General features: G+C 43.3%; 1 protein-coding gene across 1 annotated transcript; it reads right to left on the minus strand.

The window, feature by feature from the left end:
* Positions 1-482: 482 nt before the first annotated feature.
* On the minus strand, positions 483-7,957 carry T265_05549 (hypothetical protein; the record flags this gene model as incomplete). Its single annotated transcript, XM_009170590.1, has 2 exons — positions 483-546; positions 7,656-7,957. The coding sequence occupies 2 exons, from the start codon at positions 7,955-7,957 to the stop codon at positions 483-485; spliced, it is 366 nt and encodes a 121-aa protein (XP_009168854.1).
* Positions 7,958-22,109: the final 14,152 nt, after the last annotated feature.

Raw genomic sequence — 22,109 nt, forward strand, 5'->3', positions numbered from 1 at the left:
GCAGAACTCTCAAAACACTCACAGGACAAAATCGAATCTACTGCATAAATAATAGGTGAAAATCAAGTTACAGCCCTAAACTATACATCCCATGTATAAGTGCTCACAGATTTAAGCCAGCAATATGGACTTGTCGCATATGACCTACCCCCACATTCCTGCTCGACAGTTGTCTCTCACACACGTGGCGAAACTCATCGTTGCTGGTGCTTGAGGATTTCGTTCTCCATCAAGGCAACATCGACTCATCTTTCGCATGATAATCAACTTATTCTTGGAGAAATTTCTCCAAAATTGATGCATTTCTTTAGTGCATTCTTCAAATTGGTCACCACATTTTTTCACACACGCATCAAACTCTGTCTTTGACAGGCGAGCTCCGGATTCTTTGGATTCTAAAACTTGTGAAAGACAGCCGAGTATGTAGATGTAGAGTAAAATGCTGTTCATTGTCTACAGAGATACTGTGAGTTGGTCAGATTTCAGTTTACAATCCGGTACTTTGACTCGAACACTCGAGCTGATCGCACACTATTCTCTGACCAACTTTATGAAAGACCATGAATAAAGACAGGAGAGTTCATATTCGCTCAATCTGTTTACACATAGTTTTGATAAACATCATTGGAATGCGTGAACGGGCCCTGAGGCTAGAGTACCTGGTTTCGCTCGTCAGACCTTGTCTTATTACGGTGCCTTTATGGCTTGGGTGATGGACTGAGTGTCTCTAAGCATAGCGTTTCTGTTATTAAGTCACAGCTAATACTCGATGTCGGACATGTGTTTGGTGGTGTTTGAACACGTGGCTAGAAGCACCATGTGACTGCTTGCTTGGAACCAACTCATGAAGCGCTGACTTCATAGCCTACAGGATACAAAAGGCATCCGCGAGTAGTAGCTCTTGATGCGTCATCAAACAACAATCCATGATTTGACCATACAGACATCCGACCGACACAGCTTGAGCTCAGTTAACAGAGTACAAAAGATCTTACAACATTCCCCTAGATAGCAAGCGTTTGTAACCGAATTACCAAACTCAACGAAGAGGACAGAAACCAGTCAGAACTACGTTTTAAAAAACCTCAAAATATAGTTCATTCAGATAGTTATACCGCGCGATAACGGAACGGGATGATAAAAAAGTGCTTAGTTCTCTGACATCAACAGGAGTCTTTGGTCGGTGTAAAAGCAACAGTTCTCACAAGTAATGCTTCCATGCTTTTAATGGAATGATATACTAGCCTCTGGCACCGCTAGTTGTCAAAACATCAGAACTTCGTCAACACTATTCTGCATTTATAAACTAGATTGTTTGTTTTCAATCAGCTGTTCTAGTCTGTTGAGATATGAAAATGTAGTTGTCGACTATTTGATCTCTACATTTTTTGAACTAACCTTCACAAGTAAATTCGATATTGCGACATCAAAATTTGTTCTACCTCAAATAACACACGATGGGTTTGATAAACTACTGAATTCCAACATTCTGATCATATGGAAGAATCTTGAGATAGCGTAATGACAGAGTAACAACATGGTTTCACAATAAGGCCGTTTTCACGGATACTTCGGTTACGTCCCGTCTAAAAAATATTGCTTCTTTTTCATAAAGGAAACTACTCACAAGGTTGCTGAAACTCTTCGACAGCCCACCACCGGTTTCGCTCTTGTTGGGTCTCAGCAGGTAGGCGCAGTCCCCGAGTTTCCATCAACCCTATGTTCTACTTGAACTCAGATTGGACTGCTTTCGACAAATACACTCATTTGCAAATCAATTTGGTTTGGTTAATATTGCGTCTTCCTCAATGCTGTCATCGTTAAGGCTTTGCAGTCGTAAAATAATTATCGCTTAGTAACTTTTCTTAAATATGGGTTTCATCCACCACAGCGTTGCACCAGCTGCACAGCTGTACCTAAAAACAAGATTTTGCTTTCCAGGAGAGTCATTTTTACTTTATACTGATGTCCATCCACAATTTCTGGTTAAATAGGTTGAGTTTAGTCATGCTCAGTTCCCACAACAAAAGTAAGTTCATTGGCGCCCTTAAGATGGCGCTGCACACAGAGAGTCACTTTGCGCATTAAGGCGGCAGCCGGAAAGAATATCACGCGGGAAAAAAACAATATTTGAGAGAATTGTGGGCATTCCAGCTTGACATAATTGCCTCAGGCAAAACAATGTCAATTTTATAGGTGTTTTTGAATTTCAGATGTGCGCAAGTTTCGAAAATTAGAGTAGACTTGGATGCGCAAATTGCTTACCTTAGAAAAAACATACGATACGTTTAGTTTTATCTAACGAGATGCTAACGTAGTTAGAAAATCACCTCCTTACTGATGAAGAATCAGAATATCTACTCTGACGCCATCAACCCTTGTGGAATAACTTTACACAGAAATGCTACATAAAACGTGACCCGTTGGAGCCTTTTGGGTGTATATTGAAGTCGGATCTGTTGTTTTAATTAGAGTTCGCAGAACTCGTGATGTTTTTGTCCCACGTTCAAAATAAATGCTCTATATAATAGATATTTTACCCACTTCCGTTCGGAAACAAAAACTAAACAGAGCCACATAACTGCTTGCCTGATTAGGTACGTATTGATAAGTACACGGGATATTTACATGACAACGTGCGGCTACCGCACAAGGTTACGGACATTTATCTTTTCGCTGGCAAGCAAACCTACGAAAGTTTGGTGGTTAAATCAGAAACCAGGGCTTATTTTTAGAGACTGCCAAACAAGAACATCCTTCTTTTGTCAGATACGTGTTTCGCAAATAGGCTAGCAAATTTTGGGAATCCGGAACTTAACGATCACATATTTAGTCTACCGAAGTGACGTCACATACTAATGGTGGGGGGTACGAGTAGTGCACGGCCAAGCGTGAAAGTCTCGTCACCTAGCAAACGGATGAACGCCATTCATTGCGTAATCACTCCTCGCCGAACACGAGCTCAGCAGTTACAAGCCATTGGATGCGAAAAAAATATATAATCTACACAGTTTTTAAAAATTGAACATGCTTACGCGTCCTCATGAAATTTCGTTGACTTTTTCTGATTATTAAACAAGGAACAAACACTGCAAAGAAGTACCATTATTTTCATACCAACATTCACTTTCCATCAGATGCGGGGACACAGGCTGTACACCGGACCAGACACTATTAGCATGTTTCGTCAGTAGTATGCACCGTTATGTCCAAAAGCATTAGGGATATTTGTGCAACTTGACGAAACTTTGATAAATGGCGCCTCAAGTAAAACGCAGGAGTAGCAGGAAGAAAGTAAATATTCGTGTGAAAATCTCTGCGTTTTGAGCAAAGAAAAAAGTCAGGGACACCAGACTGAAGCGTACAAAGCAGACGTCTAGGTACATAAATATGGAAGTTGACAAATGGTTGGATAAGCCCTATTTCTCAACGGATTTGTTCTCATTCAGTGGCTGGTATAATTCACGTTCATCAAAGTAAGGCAACGTAAGATCTGGGTTAAACAAATCAAAGTAAACGCAGGAGACCGAAAAAACCTCTCAGTTGTGTCGGTAGTGTATTCAATGCAAATCCCGGAAAAAGAACACAAAAATGGCAGAGAATACTATCACTAGAAATAATGAGTCGTAACTGGATTGTAAAAATATCATTGGTTTCTCCAACAGTCTTTGTCGGATGTTGACGATAGACCACTGAAAGGGAGAGTTATGGAACTATGATAGGATTCTAGTTACATTTTAGTTTAGGGACTAAAAATTTGGCACCCCCTACTGGTCAGTGAAAGCAAGTTTTCAGAATGCTGATCTTTTACTTCGTCTGGTTAAACACAATTTGGTAGTGCTCAAAAACTAGTCATAATAAGCGGTTCTTTAGGACAGTCACTGTCTGAAACATTTAAAAGGGAATTAGTGTCCATATAAAACGGATGATGTTGACTGATATCAAACTGTTAAACTGCTTTATCTACCTATCATTTGGTAGTGAATAAACGAAAATATTTAGACTTAGAGAGACAGAAAGTAGATATGCATTCAAAATAGTCTTTGTATGTTAACCGGCTTGATTGTTCTCCTGACCTACCGTCACGTGATTGTCAAGGAATCGAATCACCCAGAGTTTAAACAATTTCAATATGAAATGAAAATTTTGAAAGCATTTCTAGTTTTCAGAAAACACTCGTTCAGAGTAACATATGCTGGTAACATCAATGCTTGAGATGTTTCTTCAAATATGGTAAGCGAACACGAGTTATGGGGATCTTTCCAGACATCTCCATTTATAAATGTGTGTTGCTGGATGTGGCTCCATGGAGCTTGTAAAACAAGTCGCTGCATGACATTCATAGAATGGAATTTTTGTAGCTGTTTAGTGTGTAAATCGGTAGACATTTCGTCTTTATATCTAGAACGTCATACGCGCTTTCCACCGGAACATGAAATTGCAGAGAAATAACTTGCAACAGCCTACTGCAAACAGTTCACTTAAATTCGTTACGAAAACGGTTCGATACGATGTTTCATACGATGCCCTGAATTTAATTCAAGGTATCGCAAATGTGTGCCATCCAGGCAGAGCGATTGGAGTTCGGATCCGCGATGGAAATGACTGCTGGGATCACGTTAGCTGGAGTTGTGGCAACTGTTGGAATGGTGATGAAAAGATGGGAGGGCAGAGTGCTCTAAGTTGTAGGTTTCGTGTTCATGCTTTAGGTGTCGCAAATGACGAATAATTTCCCCATAGTAGATTAGGCGCTTGTATTGAGCCGAACGGTGGTGCATTTGAGTCACCTTAATTATACCGCTTAGTCCAATGCTGAAGCCCGAGCAAATAAAGCTGTTGATATGCCTAGATAATGCAATCAAAAGTGGACAAAAGTTTATGGTCAAAGGCGATAGTTACTATGTTTCAAATTAGCTTGGGAAGTAACTCGAACTGTGGATTAGAGTGGTGACAAAATTGACAATGCTGACGTAATTGGATAAAGGATGAACTGTGATGGGACCGTTTAGCTGGAACCCCCCCCCTTTTGGTGACCGAGGTTGGGTTCGAACCACGAACCTTCTAGTTAGTCAGTTCGCGAATTAACCACTGAGTTATTTCGAGCATGAAGTGGGAAAGTCTTTCTAATCTCATAAAAGCCCCGGACGGATAAACGAAATCCAACTTGTACTGAATCCATCCGGAAAAAAGTAAGTTCCACGGTCATAAGCAATCCACATAGTAAAAAAAATGCAGTAGCCACACAAACGCATGGAGTTGAAGCCCAGTCTATAGCAGTATCCGCCAAAAACAAGGCTAGTGTGAACGTCATGAATGATGCAGTATGTCCGTGACATGATAATAAGAGAGAAAGGATACATACTAGCTCTGTGACGGGTAAGGAAAATTCCTGACCTCTTTTACTAAAAAGCAAGCCCAGATATTTCTTTTTTTGTCCAAATTATGAAGGATACTGCAATTAAACTAGTGGTGTTAGACGCATTTGCTTGCATAACTCAGGTTTTGAAATTGCTACGGTAATTCCGCCAGCTTCATAGTTGATGTCGTCTGTCTTTCAGAGTGGCGTTTACGCACCGAGTAAATTAGGATGAATACACTCATTCTGATTTGACGGCAACATCAAGCCAGATACTGAAGAATGAATTACTGAAGATTTTGGGCGGAGTACTTGAGAGGCAATTTATTTGGACAAAGTCCTGTTCGTTCTAATGGACAGTGTAGTATTGTGATCTCTTTTGGGTTAGTGGCTAACAGTAGACTTGAGATCTCGTGCCGTCCGATTTTTATTTTTCCTATGTAACGTGTGTACATAGATGACCTGTTCGAAGTTTATAACTTTTTTCAACAAGTAAAGCCAATCTGCTTATTTTTTTAGTAAATTTTATCTTATTTTTACTTTATTTTGTTTCATATTTGATTGTCAATAATTCTTCACATATGTCAATACACTTTCCGGCCAGTTACAACCAGTTGTCATTTTGAGCCTGATGATTTGGTATATGAACTTTGAAGCTCTAAACCAAAGGCTGCACAGACGGACTATCTGTGTTGGTGAGTATACCCACCTCATTGTGATACAAAACGGTCTAATGCGCTGTTTGTTTCAGCATTTGTGATCGATGGGTTGCCGGGATTTCTTAATACATAAAACGAACCAGAAAAAACTGTTTTCAAGAAAATATGGTCATTCAGCTTCCTTTAATTGCGGACGCTAGTGCTTTAAGGAAGTGGCTTTATTCTAAGGCGTAGAACCACTGAAACATCTATCCCGATCCAGTAAATTTTGAGCTGGTAATTTGGAAGACTTCATTCGCCGTCAATGGGTCGTAGCTAAGTATGGGGTTCTAGAGAAAGCCCATCCTCCCAGTGTCTACTGCCGGAAAGTAAGGCCTTCAGCTCAGTCCCAACTTTGTGTTGTAGATCCGTTATCTGGCTCCATTGTTCATGGTATCAAGGCCAAACAACTGGGGTTCGGTTCGAACGGATTTGGGAGGACCTTCCAGCTCAACTACGCGAGACAGTGAAAACCTACAAAAGTCTATTCCTTGGGCATCTAGAAGAATGTGCCCTCCAACTGGTTTACTTGTGCGTGTTTTTTCTACTTCTCTAGGAGTTCGAGTGGCACACCAAAAGATTCCGCGAAAGGAAGAAGTCTTCGCACCTAGGGTTCAGAAAGCCTGGACTTTACGAGCTTCGACAGCAACTTTAAGCACTTTTACGAATTTGTGTTGGTCAGCGTGATAGACCACACTTACTCTTCAACCCTTGCTATTTTCTTCCGCCTGCCAGTAAGATGTTCTACTGAAATGTAATTGCCGTGGCTCTCGGAATAATGTTAATAGCGCGTATCAACTTGTGAAGTGATAGTGCTTTTGTGCCTGTTCACATTAGGGCAAAATAATACTGGTTGCGATGTCCATTTATTGTAAAGAAAACGCGTAGCCAATAGCGATTCTTGAAACAGCAAAAACGACGCCTTTGTTTTCTTCACTGCATTGCCGCTATGCATAAAAGAGTCAGACTTGTCAATTACTATCTGACCAAAGGTTAGGTTTATTGGCAGATAGTGGTAGAAAACAGTCTTTTCCGCTACCGAACTGAAATTGCCTGCCACAGGTCGCATCCAACGTGGGTTGCCTGTTCTGCAAAATTCATGTTTTAAGCTGACACAGATAACCAAAAAGCACTTTGGGAAGCAAACAAGTACAGAACACCTAATTCAAGAACTAGTTATAAGTTGATCAGCCGTCATCTTATATTACCGGATGGATTGCTTATATTCAGCACGGAATTCTCCCCCTCCAGAACAAAACACTTTGAATGTACCCATCTAGTGATCCATATTGGAAAGTACATCTCCACAAAGTGTACCTACGAATTCTTTTTTTTCAAGTATTCCATGGTTCCCACAATCGACCTGGTTCTAAAGTAAGCTTAAATGCTCAAGTGATTTTCTGAATTTCCACTCACACAAACTCCAGACACGATAATAAACCACAGTTCGTTTTGACCAGATAAGTTTGTCCAGTTACTGTAACTTGTGCACATAATATTCCTTCCTCGGACCATCCAGGTTTGGTTTCTAGAAGGTGACGAGTCGATCAATGACTCCAGTACACGTGCATCGACAGAGGCAATGTTCGCAAGTAACTTACCCCCACATTTCTGCACGGCAGTTTTCCCTCACACAAGTAGCAAAACTTAACGTTGAGGGCGCGTCATGATCGTGCTCACCGTCCAGACAGCAACTGCTCAATTTTTTCATAATTGTTCCCCTATTCTTCGCAAAATTCAGCCAGAGGTGATGCATCTCTCTTGTACAGTCTTCGAACTGGTTGCCACATTTTTTCACGCACGCGTCAAACTCACGCTTGGGCAGTCGTTCCGCATGTCCGTTGGCCGTAATTGTCGTGATGTAGTATAGAGCTATCCAGAAAAATATTAGGAGTTGTTTCATTTCGAATGGGTATAGAAATTAGCATGTTTTGATAATTGGGACGCAGAGTTTATCAGTGAATGTATCACACTTTGATGGCACAAAATAACGGCGTATGATTGGTTTACACTGAATGTCGCTCATTTTGGGTGGAGCAAAGTGCAGTCGTTCGACTACATCGTCATCGAACAAAAAACCCACTCAGATCTGTCAAAATTACTACCCAGCGGACACTTTGAACGTCTACCCGTCACTGTGACCGGTGTGAGCTAGTGATTGAAACCGTTTTATGCAACCTTTTAGTCCCACATCCGGTATCAGGTTTAAGTTGTCGTGATGCGTTATTCTGTGGATAATTCGGAGACTGTAAGCCTCTTTCTCAGTAATGAACACACCATAAATTGAACGGAAGTATTAAACACCGGAAAGCTGAGTCTTCTTGCGAATCATGGATGGCGGCAAAAGTTGAGTAACGCATTGGAAACCTGATTCCAGAGAATGGACACGCGAAATATATTATTTAGTATGAATTTCATTCTCCTAAGAGCCGTTAGATCAGACTAGAAGTGCTATTGCCGGTGTACTGCACCAGGTAAGTAAGCACAGCCTAAAGAAAGTCTGGGCTACTGTAGACTCATTCGGAAGCCTGGAATTTAACAGAATATTGAAGTAAATGACAGCAAGAACCACCGCACCTCATATCCATCAATTTTATCGGATGTTACCATATTTCATCCAAAGGTCTGATGTTAGGAACGAAATAAGGGGTATAGTTTCTTCTCGAGTGGTCGCAGTAATAGAATATTAGGCGAGCAAGTCCATTTACAATTCACATGTATCAAGCTATCCCAAATTATTCGTCCAAGATAAGGACATCTAGGATACCTTAGTCCTGAGATTATAAAATGCCCCTGGTTAAACTTATCAGGACCAGTCACGTTAGTTCAACGCGCTTACCCTAGTGGATTCAACATAGACTCACATTTCAAACCGAAAGACTATTGTGACGGTCACTGAACTGCTCAAAGAGGGAAATTCCCACTTCCTAAAAACCTAGGCTACTGACTAATAATGTACGTTCCTGAGATCCTTCAGTGAAGGATCCTGTGAGCCTCGCGAGTATCAAACCTGGCTATTTCGTTGGATATGAGTAGCTTGGGTGCGTTACTTGGTCGATGGTCAGTTAGCCTAACTTGTCAGCTAGAGTGCAGTCAAGAATACACCATCAGTGAGGGGCTGTTGACACAGTCAGACTTTGTCTCCTTGACTGGTAACGAAGCGTTCGCAATCTAGCTGAAAAGCTCGGTGAGCAAACCAACAAACCAGAATATATCCAGCATAATGGAAAACCCAAGATGTCCACGGCAGTGGCATATTAGGGGAAAAGTAGAGTGGAAGCAACAGCTTTTTATGGAAATGCCGGGATTTGTTGTGTATGGCAAAAATTCGTCCTTTCGTTACGGACTATGAAATTTCGCCTTTCATCTTCCTATCTGTATATGTATGGACATACATTTACTTCCTTGTTCAGAATCTGATACTGTACTGGCCCTTTTCCCAGCTTCTTTGTCAGGGTACGGCTCAATCAAATGAATTAGCGGATTAACAGTGTGGAAAATCGACTGTAGCGAGATCATCTTCCTATCTGTATATGTATGGACATACATTTACTTCCTTGTTCAGAATCTGAGGCTATACTGGCCCTTTTCCCAGCTTCTTTGTCAGGGTACGGCTCAATCAAATGAATTAGCGGATTAACAGTGTGGAAAATCGACAGTTCTGTAGCGAGAAACCTTAGTCTTGAATAATGTGATAACCCGTCTTGTTGAGTCGACTTCCCAAGAGATGTAGAAAGGTATCTTCCACAACCAGGCTACTCCCCGATTTAATCTCACCGCCAACTGAAATAAGGGTGAAATCAAGGTTATCAAGTAATCAAGAGAATTCCAGCCACAAACACCCGTTGTTATAACACTTGAAATGAGCTTAGTGTTGTGAGTTTTCCGGGGGTCATACGTGAAAATCAGTGGGACAGTGTGAGTAAACGTATAGGGATCGCATCTGATCGGAATGCATATCGTGTGCACTTTGAATCCAAACGAGTTTGCTTGAATTACTCCAAGTATTCCAAAGTTCATTCTACGGAGTCAGAGAAAGCAATAAAGAATCAAAAATTTGTGGTCCAAACCAGAGAAATTATTACACCTTAATTGTGGCCGTGATAAAAATGGACTACTTGGTCTATTCAGTGGGTCAAGAAAATAATACAGCTCTACCGGCTTGTCAGCCATACGCTTCACATCCTGTGGACTCTTCTACAGCCTTGGCAGTTATTTACTATAGTACTAATTTGATTGGAAAAATTACGCATCAAGTAAATCTATACCGTATTACGTTCTGTGCTTCCATCCACGAGCTATAACTCAGTTTTTAGAAATGTTGCTTTGGACGACCAAGAACAGTTGAAACGGAGTGGTTTTATGCCAACGTGAAGGCATGGAATCTCTGGTGAACACAAATCTCAGATGAAAACTAGTAGCCTGCTTCCATTAGGTCATTTCTAGAGTAGCCAGCCCCATTCGTGGCCCGATTTTGTCCCATTTTGTCCTCTATGAATGGCCCTACATCAAAGGAAATAGCAAAGAACACTGCTCATTGATCTGGTCACCACTGGAAATCACAGCAGTCTGTCAGAATGCTACTTTGGCACACGCTCCAGTGATTGGTCAGTTTATCCTGTTTGGTCTGCAAGTTTGTTCTGTATTGTACAAAAAATAAACTGAAAAACCTATCAGCAAATCAGAAATTCAATTAGCTTTACAAGCACGCTTAAATTGAGAATAGGACATGCAGATGTCTGAGGCAAACTTGTTATTTCATAACCATAACACGACAGGACTGTTGGGAAGTTTTGGATGTATTTTGTCCCACAAATATGGGCTAATCAGTCTCCAGTATGTATACCAATTGTCACAACAAACTACGCCAGTCATTAAGCCTGTCCTTAGTTTTTTGTCCTTTTAACTAGAATAACTTATAGGTTCTAAATGTGCACCGAATTATCGGTACCACGTCAGATTTTACTGTCGACTTAGCATACGATACCATCTTGGAACCTCCGTTGTATTAGTTACTATCAGTTTCTTCAGCAAAAATTCAGCCAAAAATCCGAACAGTTTTCCATCAAGTAAAGGTTTTTCAAGGGAGATATTGCTACCACATGAGCTGCATCTACACCTAGTAGTTCCTTTCGTGCAAAAACGACAAACACTCTGGACGGAAATGCCATGACCCTCTCTCTCCCGGTGTCAAAAATCTTTGCTGCGGTTTTGTTTAACACCTTTAAACACGATACGGCGAAGCCCCGTCCGTGGAAATCTAGACAAGGCCTAAAGCCGTATCATGAGTCCCAGTCAAATCGGTGCCTCTAAATGTCACAGTGCTACAGAACTGTTGCCCTGAGAGGAAATTAACAATGAGCGTGAAATTCGACATGGATTCGTTTCACTCGAGCTTTGGCTACGCAAACAAACCGGTGCATTAGACGAGGGCGGACAAATGATTAATAAATCATGATTAAGCGTTATTGTTTACCTTCAGAGGAGACCGGCATATGGACAATGGCCTCCCTGGATTTTGAAAACGGATTCTGATACTGGCACCCGTGTTTAAATTTGGTAAGACCTGTTTAACTCTGGAAAATTGCAGTGACCGTGAATAAAGCCACTCTAATTTAACGATTTTTCTTTGCTTTGATCAATATCACCCATCTACCTTATTGGGCATTTTCTCAAAACGATTTATCGTGATCATTGTTCACTATACGAGCACAGTTGTCAAATTTGACTAAGTATTACTTTTGAACCCGGTATCCACAGACTCTTTCCTGCCACTCCAAAAAAAACCTCGATGGCTCTTTCGATGGGATGAGAAATTCTAAGATGACAGCATTTCTCCGACTTATTGAATCAGTCCATTCAATGCTATTACCTACATCGCACAACAACCAGGGTTTCAGTTGTCTAGCTTCATATGTAGACCGAGGTCTGCTGGTCAGTGTTACTAAAGTGGTTCGCAAAAAACTATAGGACAGACAGAACGCATTTTCACGGTGACCTGTAAAGGAAAGCCTACTCATAGGTAACTACCATATCTATCCAACCAACAAGCTCACCATCAACCTAAGCATCGCAAAGTAAATTCAAGCTATCCAAACTGTTTTTCAAAGAATATTTTAACAAATGAAAGGCCGGTTTTGCCGTCTTTATTTTATAGCGTTGGCAGATAAATGAAAAACCTGGGATGAGTCCAACCCAGCGGCAACAGAAAGAAAAATCAGTGCTCTGTCATGGATTTCTTGAATTAAACTCCATGCTCAGAACCACTGGCTATGAGCGAGGTACCTGTGCTTCTGGAGGAGCGGAGGGCATACGAACGCACCACGGTGCAACGCAACAGGGCGACCCTCCCTGCAGGATCCACTGATCACCCTCTTAGTTTTGATCTAGCTTGCATGCAGATCTGCAATGTGGCATGTCAATAAGCAGTTATAATTGCGGCTTGTGCAATAACAAAGAATTCCAGCAGCCAAATATTTTATTCAGTCTGAAGAAACCTAGACCAGTGAAGCAGCTCACTCAGCACGAACAGCATGACACCAAACGGCAGTTGAAAACGGTAGGTCCTGGAGGGTACAACCGAAGTGGCAGTTACCATTGGAACAATCGGAACAGATGGGTGATGTCCAAAATGTGTGCACCACAGCTAAACGGTGGCGGAGCATGAAATACCAAGCTAAGTAGAGGCGTACCGAAATGTCGTAAGCGTACACTTTAAGGCCTTTGGGGCGTATACTGTGTTCTCAGACATGAAAAACTCTGACTTTTGTTTGGTTTATGTTGGTTAGGGCTGTGCTAAACCTAGCAACACTCATTAAAAAAGCGGATAAAGTAGTCCAGGACAAGGGCCTTAAAGGAGGAAGTGTTGTGTAAATAGTTTGTGGAAGAAGCCGGGTCAGTAGTAGAGCATGCTATGATCAAGCAGGCTTGATCAGGGAGTTAAAGAGAGCGATGTATAATAAGCAAATGGTTTAATTTAATTTATTCTTTGCCCACTCAGTGTACCGTCGTCAACCTAAGAGATGATGTGGACCTGATTAATACAGGAAATCAAGGTGTACTTGGGTATCAAACGGGGCAGCTGCGGCTACACACATGAGGATGTTATCTACAGACTTTATAAACGTATGATGAAGTGTGGTATTTCGAGGCCCATCGGGGAGACTGTTCCAGATGCAAATGTAGTTAACTAGGAAGAAGTAGTGACGTAGGCTTGTACGCGATGGGGAGCATATCAAAAGAATTTTAGGTAAGTGTGCGGATTTACTTTTGGCCCAGTTTATGATATAAATGCATTTCGGTAAAATAGGCGATGTAGAAGACTTAGGTTCAGTTTAAACTCTCCGAGTCACGATGGCCCAATGCCCAAGGATACGCAACGGGAGTGTTAGGAGGGAAAGCTGGATTGTGGAAATAATTTTTGATGAATAAGTGCTGAACATTCTCAGTTTCTAGTCTGTAACTGTTGAAACTACGTATGTCTTTAAAATTGCTATCCATCTCGGGTGAATCTTTCCGGTTGACAATTCAAATGAACCGCAATTTTTAGTTTTGGTGTAATTGATCTCTATTCCGGTTTGGCGTAGACCCCTTATTACCCCGTTTTTCTTGCTGCGCAAATCATTTTTACCGCTTCTGTTATATTATTTTTGTGCCAAATATTTGGTCAGATATAAATTTGTTTTAATGCATCATTTTGCAACCCAGCTTCGACCACTCGTTGGCTGTTGATCCATATCCGCCCTGCTTGCATTTTGGAATACCTCACGGCTTGTCAACTCCGTTAAGGTTTGTAATTATGTATCCATGTAAATACCTTTATTCTTATAGTACAGCATACTTGCGTAACCATTCGTTCGGAGTTTTGCCGGTTCCTTTGCTTACTTTTGTGGAGCTGCCCAAGAAACCGAAAAGGTCAATACATTAACTTCAGATGTGAAGGGAAGAGAAAACGGGAGATTATTCCACAAGTGGTCACATGCGTAGCCTTATAATTGCAACCTTTATGCCTCGAAGATGAATGAACGGAATATTAGAAAGTAAAGTCCAGGTTCACGGACGACCTGAAACTGGAGTTGGCAAGAAAAGCCGAAGGTACGTGGTTATCTGGGACCAATGACTTTAATTTCATTGGAATGAATGACAAGCTCCCCAATGATTATGAACTCAACAACCGAGGCGGAGCAGCTGAAGGATGTTATGTGGGGCTTGGAAGAAGAGTGACAGAGAATGGCGAGTCACAGGGTTTAAGGCCTGTTGAATCTTGCGAAAGGTAAGAACTTTGGCAGAAGGAGAAATCGTGTAAGCAGTTTTTATATCGTCCGCAAAGAGCGAGGCTTTATCATGGAAAACGGAGCCGAAGGCGGCGTTGACAGGAAGGGGTGGGGCCTAGCACGCTGCTTCGAAGGGTTTCACTGATGATGACTGGAATCACTGTGGCCACTTTGTGTAATTTGTACCCTGTCAAATAGGTAGGGTGTGAACAAGCGAAATAATGATCCAGTGGTGGCAAAAAACCAGGCTTCTTTAGCAGGACGCATAAGGGACCTGGCTGAAAGCACTCCGGATATCCTACAGGCTGTTACAGTGGAATGACCGGCTGCGACGGTCTCAAAGAAGTGAAGCTGACTATCATTGGCGGATTTCTAGGACAGAAATCCGTGGGGTAGGTCTGTAGCTAGGATCAACCAGATTAACGGGGCCTCCACCAGACGCTCATGGGGTCACACTGAACGAGGAGTATGATACATCGTCCCGTGATTAGAAAGAGTTGTTTAGATCCAGATTTGAATTGAGCGGGGACAACAGTGTTTCTCTAGGTGGGAACACTTCCATAGTCGACTGAGTGCGTCAAAAGATTTAGAACAAGGATTTTGACATTCCGACTGTCACGTCTCAGCATGGGGTCACATGCCTTTGCCTCCGTCGCGACCGATTTCTTGGGGGGTTGAAGAAGAGCAAAAACACTAGCTAATGAAGTGATCGCGTTGCCTGGAGACAGGCAGCTAATCTGTTACGGAGATGTGGAACTTGCGACAGGAATTGTGGGTTTGAGTTTGATGGGAAGTGATAAATAACAGCTAGCATAATCAGCGCTCAGGCTGTAGAATAGATTGACAAGATCGCTGATGAAACTGGCAAAGACAGAAGGGTGCAAATAACTGAATTACTTTTTGGAGTATAAAAGTAATGGATTAGGCAGACGACTAACTTACGGCAAGAAAATGCTTCGTGAGTGGCGCACTCTGTACAGCGACCGAGAGATAGCTGCAAAGACTCTTGGTCGGAAGAGAGCATGCCGATAAGAAATATTGATGAGAAATCCCGAGATTACTGATTTTCGCTGCTAGCGCGGTGTGCTTTGGTATCAGAGGTTTTGATAGCTGATCATGTCAAGGAATACCAGGGCGAAGAGTTCATGGAGAGAAACAAGGTGGAAAGATGCCAGTAGACTTTGGTAGATGTCACACGTGTGCTATGCGTTTGTCGAGAGAAAGCAGGCGCTCTAGACCCGGGAGGTCAGCAAGGATGTCCAGAGACAGAAGGAGAAAGAGCAAGGAATTCAGAGGAGCGGTTGCGCATTAACTGACTACGTCACACGGAACAACACAATGCTCATCTCCTGGAAAGCATGGGCTGATTGCGGCAGTAGCCTCAAATTGGAGTTCGTTTGAGAATATTGGGTATGGGGTATATAGGCCGCAGGTGGTGCTACATACAACCTGGGACCAGCCGTCTACAATAAGTTGGACAAGCGGTGAGACGAACTGGTTAGGGCTCGTGGAGGACGACCAAGAGATATCCGGCAGGTTAAAGTCACCCAGCACAAAGTGAGACGAACGATGGGTGGCACCCACAGAGTTACAATACGATATAAGTCAGCAGTAGAACTGGAGGTGTGGGGTTGGGGTAGAGAGATGCAATCAGCTAGAACAGCTCGGACGGTCTATTCTTTAGGAATCCAAATAGCTTCCGGAAATCTTTCGAGGGCAGAATCTTCGATGAGACTTCCATGAAGTTAGGATTTGAAACAGATTGAACAGCCTCACCTAGTAAGTTTTTCCTGTCAGAGCAGCGGATATTATAACCGGAGATTCAAACAGTCGTGTCTACATTTTCAAATAACAGCCACGTTTAAGTCACAACAATAAGAATTTATCGTGCAATGGCGGTGATGGCTCGGGGATCGTGGACCTTTGGCAGCAATGAGCGAGCATTAAACATTATTGATAAGTTCATTTGCATGCGAATGGTTTTCAAATGGATGCCATACGGGAACGCTTGGGTGGGTGAGAGATTACGCCCAGGTCGAATGATCGCCTCAGCGAGTTTGCCTACAGAACTTGCACACTGGTGCAGAATCAGAAGAAGAGTATAAATCTGTCTTCATTGTATTTTGCGGCCTCAATGGAACAACCTCTAAATACTGCCCCTCTGTGTTTACGGTAGGAAATCTGATCAAACCGTCTACGCCTTTGCATATATTTGTATTTCCTGAGAAAAGTTATCGTTTCTGAACCAGAAGATAGTAACTGGCATAGTGAGCCGGACTCGGATTTTGGAGGGTGCCCGGTACACAACGAGCCCTTGCTTAGTGCAATGATGTGTGTTTTCTGTGAAATTTAGGACAAATGGACGAATTCCCTTATATTTATCGAGTCTTGAAGCTAATAACCACAATGTTAAGAAGGTTACGAATTTATAATGGCCCTTGAATGCGCATCTGTTAGTTGCGGTAGCCTTGAAATCTTACCCAGAAAGTACCATCGCCAAACTTCAAAACTTCATGGATGAAGGCTGTCCCTACCTTTTCAATGTTGATTTTGCCCCGTACTTGAACACAATCGGTGCCATGAAGGCCAGAATTACAGCAAGGGTGCTTTATGCATAATGGAAGTAATCGGTGTTGCGCCCGTATGAAAAATCTATTTTCCTGTGACAGTGGTTCTCTCAAAATGGGCGAGGATTGCACCGCGGTCGGCTTCTTAGAGAATATGTACCACCGATATAACTGTTCCGATAACTCACTTTGAATTAGGCGTTACAGAGGCAAGCCGGAGCCGCTCGATATTCACCGGATGGAAGGCAGATTGTGGTGCCTTTTGATATCAGCATATATATAGCGGAGATGCTATGCTTTTACTCAGAGCATTTAATTCCAGAGATTAGGATTTTGGGTAAAGGAGCCTCCCTCGGCCATGGAGAAGCCAAGCTGGTGCATTCTGACTGAAATGGGCGTGGGCTTAGGTTCACTAGTGTGCGGAAGCAGTTGTACGTTTGCATGACTCTGTCAGCCAGGCCCTGTGTTTTCGTCAAACTACCCATGGGTCAATTGACAAAATCATGTAGGGTAGTCAGAAAACCTTTGTTGATTTATTAATAGAACATCTAATTTTTGGTGTTTTGTGTTGAGCTCTCATGTCTCAAAGGGACGCCGCATATCGATTTCCGCCGAGAAAATACCCAGTAAAAGAGTCATTCTTGAGTAAGCTCAGCGGATTTTGCATTGGGTAAAAAGTGGTGACCATGAGACACTACTAAATTTTGACTTTCCTCATAGTTGTTACACAGGAAACGCTCCTCATGGAAGACGAGGATGGACTTGGCAAAGCAGGGAGCAAATTTTCGGCCCTCCGCATAGGTTCTAGAACTTTTCATTGAACCATTTATGCAGCCTCACTTCTGACTGATGGCAGTGAAACTGTTTTTCATGGAACACACGATTGGTTCGATTAGAATTTCGCCATTTCTTTGAAAGTAATATTCAGCTCGAACACCAGCTGCTTTGGTCATGGATGGAACACACACTTTGACTAATGCTCACCATCAGTAAGGCTGAGGCTGACTGATTTACGTCTTCGAAACGCAAGGGGCAGAAGTTCCTCAGGCGCTCCACAATACTCAGAGCCCAACTTACTAATGGATCGATCGTCGACCACCTTGCGGTGAATGGAAATTGCTTTCCGGAATCCGTGGTAATTTCGGAGTTACTAATGGATACCTCTAAGTGCCTTGCTTAACGCGCTTTTTCTCGCCAGTGTACGTTTGTCCACTTGTTCTATTGGGCGATTTTACAAGACCAAAAATTTCAACTAGTCAAGCACCGTTAAGTGAAGTGAAGCGCCAACGCGCAAGATCTGATTAACCCGAAATGCGCTAGCTGTGGTAGGTTGTGGAATTAGCCGCAACACACAAAACGTGCTTCGACGCAGCACATGCGGGAGGATTACTCTTGTAAATAAATTCATATGCGGTATGATCCGCCTCAAGTATGTAGAAATTCGTCTGCGTACTGGGAGAAGCATTCTTCCTAGAAATCACCGTGATAGAAGCACTTCCTAATCTCTGATTATTCATCAGGATTAAAAGAGTGTAGTACTCCCGGAATATAAAGTATACTCACAGTGTTTCACCAAAAAGATAAAAGATGCTGACACCCTGGAAGTGTCACATGATTTCATGTCAGCTCTCTGGTATGACGTCAAAGATTATACCCCACCAGGATTCAGGGAGAAACCGTAGTAGTTCGTTTGACCCGCACAACGAAGCTGTCGTTGCTTGTGCCATACGTTCAGACAATCTTAACTCACCTATGTGACCAACCAGTTGCTTGGGGTCCATTTGCCTTGTGAAACTGTGGAGGCCATGCTAAAGAACTAAATCACACACGCGTGAGCAAAAGGTTTCTTTTCAACTCATCTAGGAAAATCAAATGGTCCTGCCGGAGCAGGATGGAAAGTTTTGTTTCAAGGTGTTTTGGGGTTTGCACATGTCCTAGCAAGCAGCCGTACGACTTCTTTGATGAGTAAAGTCCTTGATCTAGTGGCGTCTGAAATGAACAGAATGGACATGCTGGTTTATGAAAATATCAACTAAGAATCGACTCAGCTAACAACAAACTGATTAATAATAATAATAATAATAATAATAGTGTTTGTTCCCTACTTGTGGTTGGCATATTATATGGCATGCTCCATGTGATAGCCCCTTTTGGTGTGAGCTCGCTCACACAGTAATGTTACATTTAACTGCAAATATCGCACTCCGCACATAGCGATTTGAGAGAAAATTTCATGTGCCAGAAAAGGATCCTCTCCTCGAATGTCTTCAAACCCAAGTCAAACACCGGACCCCATGAGGGCAAGTTTACTTCGTCATTGGGATGAGGGTAGATTGGGTCTTGCAGTAACTGCATTTGTGGATTAAGCAGCTGACGTGGCTCGTTTGCAATCGGTTTTGTTTTTCCCTCGTGCAGATTTCTGAAAGAATTTTTTGCTTTTCAATCTGTTCACAGCGTACACACGAGTCATTATTGATTTTTATCACTATTAAATAACTTTTAAGAGATAACCTCAGTTATTTTGCGCTCGCTATCTATCTTGCATTCAGTATTAACCATGAAATCGGTTTACACCGGTTGCCTTCTGCAGCCATCGATTGACCACAACAGATGTTGGCAAAATGGTTGCCCGTCCAACGTAAAACGCGGTATGCAATGCCACACCTGCAAGGCCTGCACGGGTCCAAATTATGTGGAGCTAACAACGCTCACCTCCGTAACAGACGACACAGGTGCAGCCATGAACTCCTCACCAAAGCCATAGCCTCTAAACCGGACTGAGCCAGATATGCCGAAGCCAGCAGCGAAGCTAATCTCCAGCTTCACTCCGTCAAAAGCGTCCTCTTTGCTTGTTGATACAACCGTCGCCAAGAACCCTGACAGCCAAAGCCATAAACGTGACCACAGCCAAACGGCAAATCCCTCGTACATCCAGCTGGCCAAGCAGATCGCTGGCGGATCGGGTGTCTACACAAACACGAAAGAAAAGCGACTGCAGCCAAAGGGCCCAATAAAATCCGCCAGATTAGAAAACTGCTGGCTAGCTTCAAGGTGCAGTCCTGAGCGAAAACGAGTCTCATGGTGGCCCCACAAAAAGCATTACTTCTTGGCGCTGCCACCAGGCACTCAGGGCCTCACAGGGAGACTTTTCCGGTCAAACCGCGCCAAAGCACCCAAGAATCCTCGAGGGTGAAGGTTTGCCGCAAATCTTTGATCAACAGCAAATCTGGTCGCCAAAAGGCTGGCGCTGAAACAGCTACAAGCATAAGTAATCGAAATTTTCACCTACGGGGAACATTCCGTCCCCCAGAGCTAAAAGGCCCGAGCAGACCGGGCTCTCACGGGGCGAAAAAAATCTTGCATGCGAGAAGCATCCCCAGAGGTGCAAAGAACGAAAGCAGACGATATTGCCCCAGAGGCTCATTCGGAGCCTTCGATTCAGACGCGGTGCACAACTATCAAGTCTGCTCACCTACTTGGTCAATCAGCTCTCGGCTCCTCACCCTTGGAGGCAGCGGAGACGGTTTTGAAATGCTTGTCCACCAACTGCTTCAGCCATTACATTAAAACCGGAGATGTTAAACAGTCAGGTTGCCTTGAACAACCGTCTATAATCGCACTCAAGGAGACATGGCTCACACCAGATGTCTCTGACGCATAGATCTCGATAAAGGTTACTGGGCTTTTCGAGCTGACTCAAAACGAGAGAGGGCTGTTGGGGGGTGCTCTGTATTTACATGCGGCTCCAACAATCCCGATTGTCTTCTTTGATACCACTCCTGCACTTTTGCAGTCCACCGTGGGTCGAAATCCCGCTGCGCGGGTCCGACTCTCTCCTTCTCAGTGTGGTCTACCATAGCCGCTTGAGTCTCCCTCAAAATGACCGATTCCTCGCAAGAAATCGTGAGCAACTCTCCTCTAACTTCCGCTTCACTCATCTCCTTGTAAGTGACTTCAACGCTCCAAAGGCCTCCTGGATGGAGGTCCAGCGTGGATCAGGTGGACCGTTTTCGGAAGCGCTGATTGGGGTCGTTCAACAGAGCGCTTGGACTCAACATGTCGTTGCACCCACCAGATACCGCGCAGGCCAACTGCCATCCCTCCGGGATTTGGTCATCACCAACGAAAGACACTTCGTTGATCAGTTAACAATTACCGCTCCACTGGGGCATATCGACCATTTCCATTGGGCCATGTATCACGAACCTCAAACGTGGTTTCGAAACTTCTGCCATGCAGACTTCTCAGGAATGCGCGTCTTTGTCGAACAATTAAAAAAGGGACAGGTTCAGTGGAAGGCTTATATAGGACCAGTGTCCAGAAAGTTTACGGGCTGACGCGATGTTCGTCAAAACAACCATCACGCAGCCGGATGAGCTACGGGCTGCCTAAAAGGATTCGGCGTCTTCTGGTAACGAGGTCTCAATTTTCTTTAAAAAACGTAACTACAGGAGGCACAGTAGATGAACTGGCATCTCGTGAAATGCGCAACCTGTGTAGATCAGAAACCCACCATCGAAACATGGGCAAACAAGTCACCATTCTGGACCTTGCCGGGAAAACAGAAAAATGTTTTTCAAATACATGAGCCGTCGCCACAGAAACAAGTTATCCGCGTTCTCCCTGCGGAACGGGAACGGCAAACCCACGGGTGACCTAACAGTGCTATCTGAGGTTTACGGACTATGCAAGTCTATATTCAACCCTAGCGTCCTCGTCACATCCAGTCTTGTCAAGACGTAACTACGAACAGCCTCTTACTGACTTGGTCTTGGAGAACGTTCGTCAGCCCCTGAGTAAGATCAATCCATTCTGCGCGTTGAGGCACACTGAAATCCATCCAAGGATCCAAAAGAAAAAGCCATCTGCTCTGGCAAATCATTTGTGCCTGGTGTTACGTCAGTCGCTTGATGAAGGCCGTCTTACACTGGATAAACGAGTTTCTATCAGACAAATCATTCCGAGTGAAGCTAGGTTCTGCCTACTCTTCTCCAGCGGCGGTCGCCTTTGGAGTTCCTCAAGGCTCCGTCCTGGTACCAGTGTTGTTACTGATCTATGTCAGCGACCTCCCAGATGTTCTTGCAAGTCCGTGTCCACTTTTTGCGGACGACTTGAAATCTTGGAGTTCCAATACCAGTGCCCTCAAAATCGATGTAGAAGCTGCAAAGCAGCGGTTGTTGGACTGGCACCTTCATCTGAATGACGAAAATTGTAT

This window comes from Opisthorchis viverrini (assembly GCF_000715545.1).
Source record: "Opisthorchis viverrini unplaced genomic scaffold opera_v5_104, whole genome shotgun sequence".
Classification (NCBI taxonomy): domain Eukaryota; kingdom Metazoa; phylum Platyhelminthes; class Trematoda; order Opisthorchiida; family Opisthorchiidae; genus Opisthorchis; species Opisthorchis viverrini.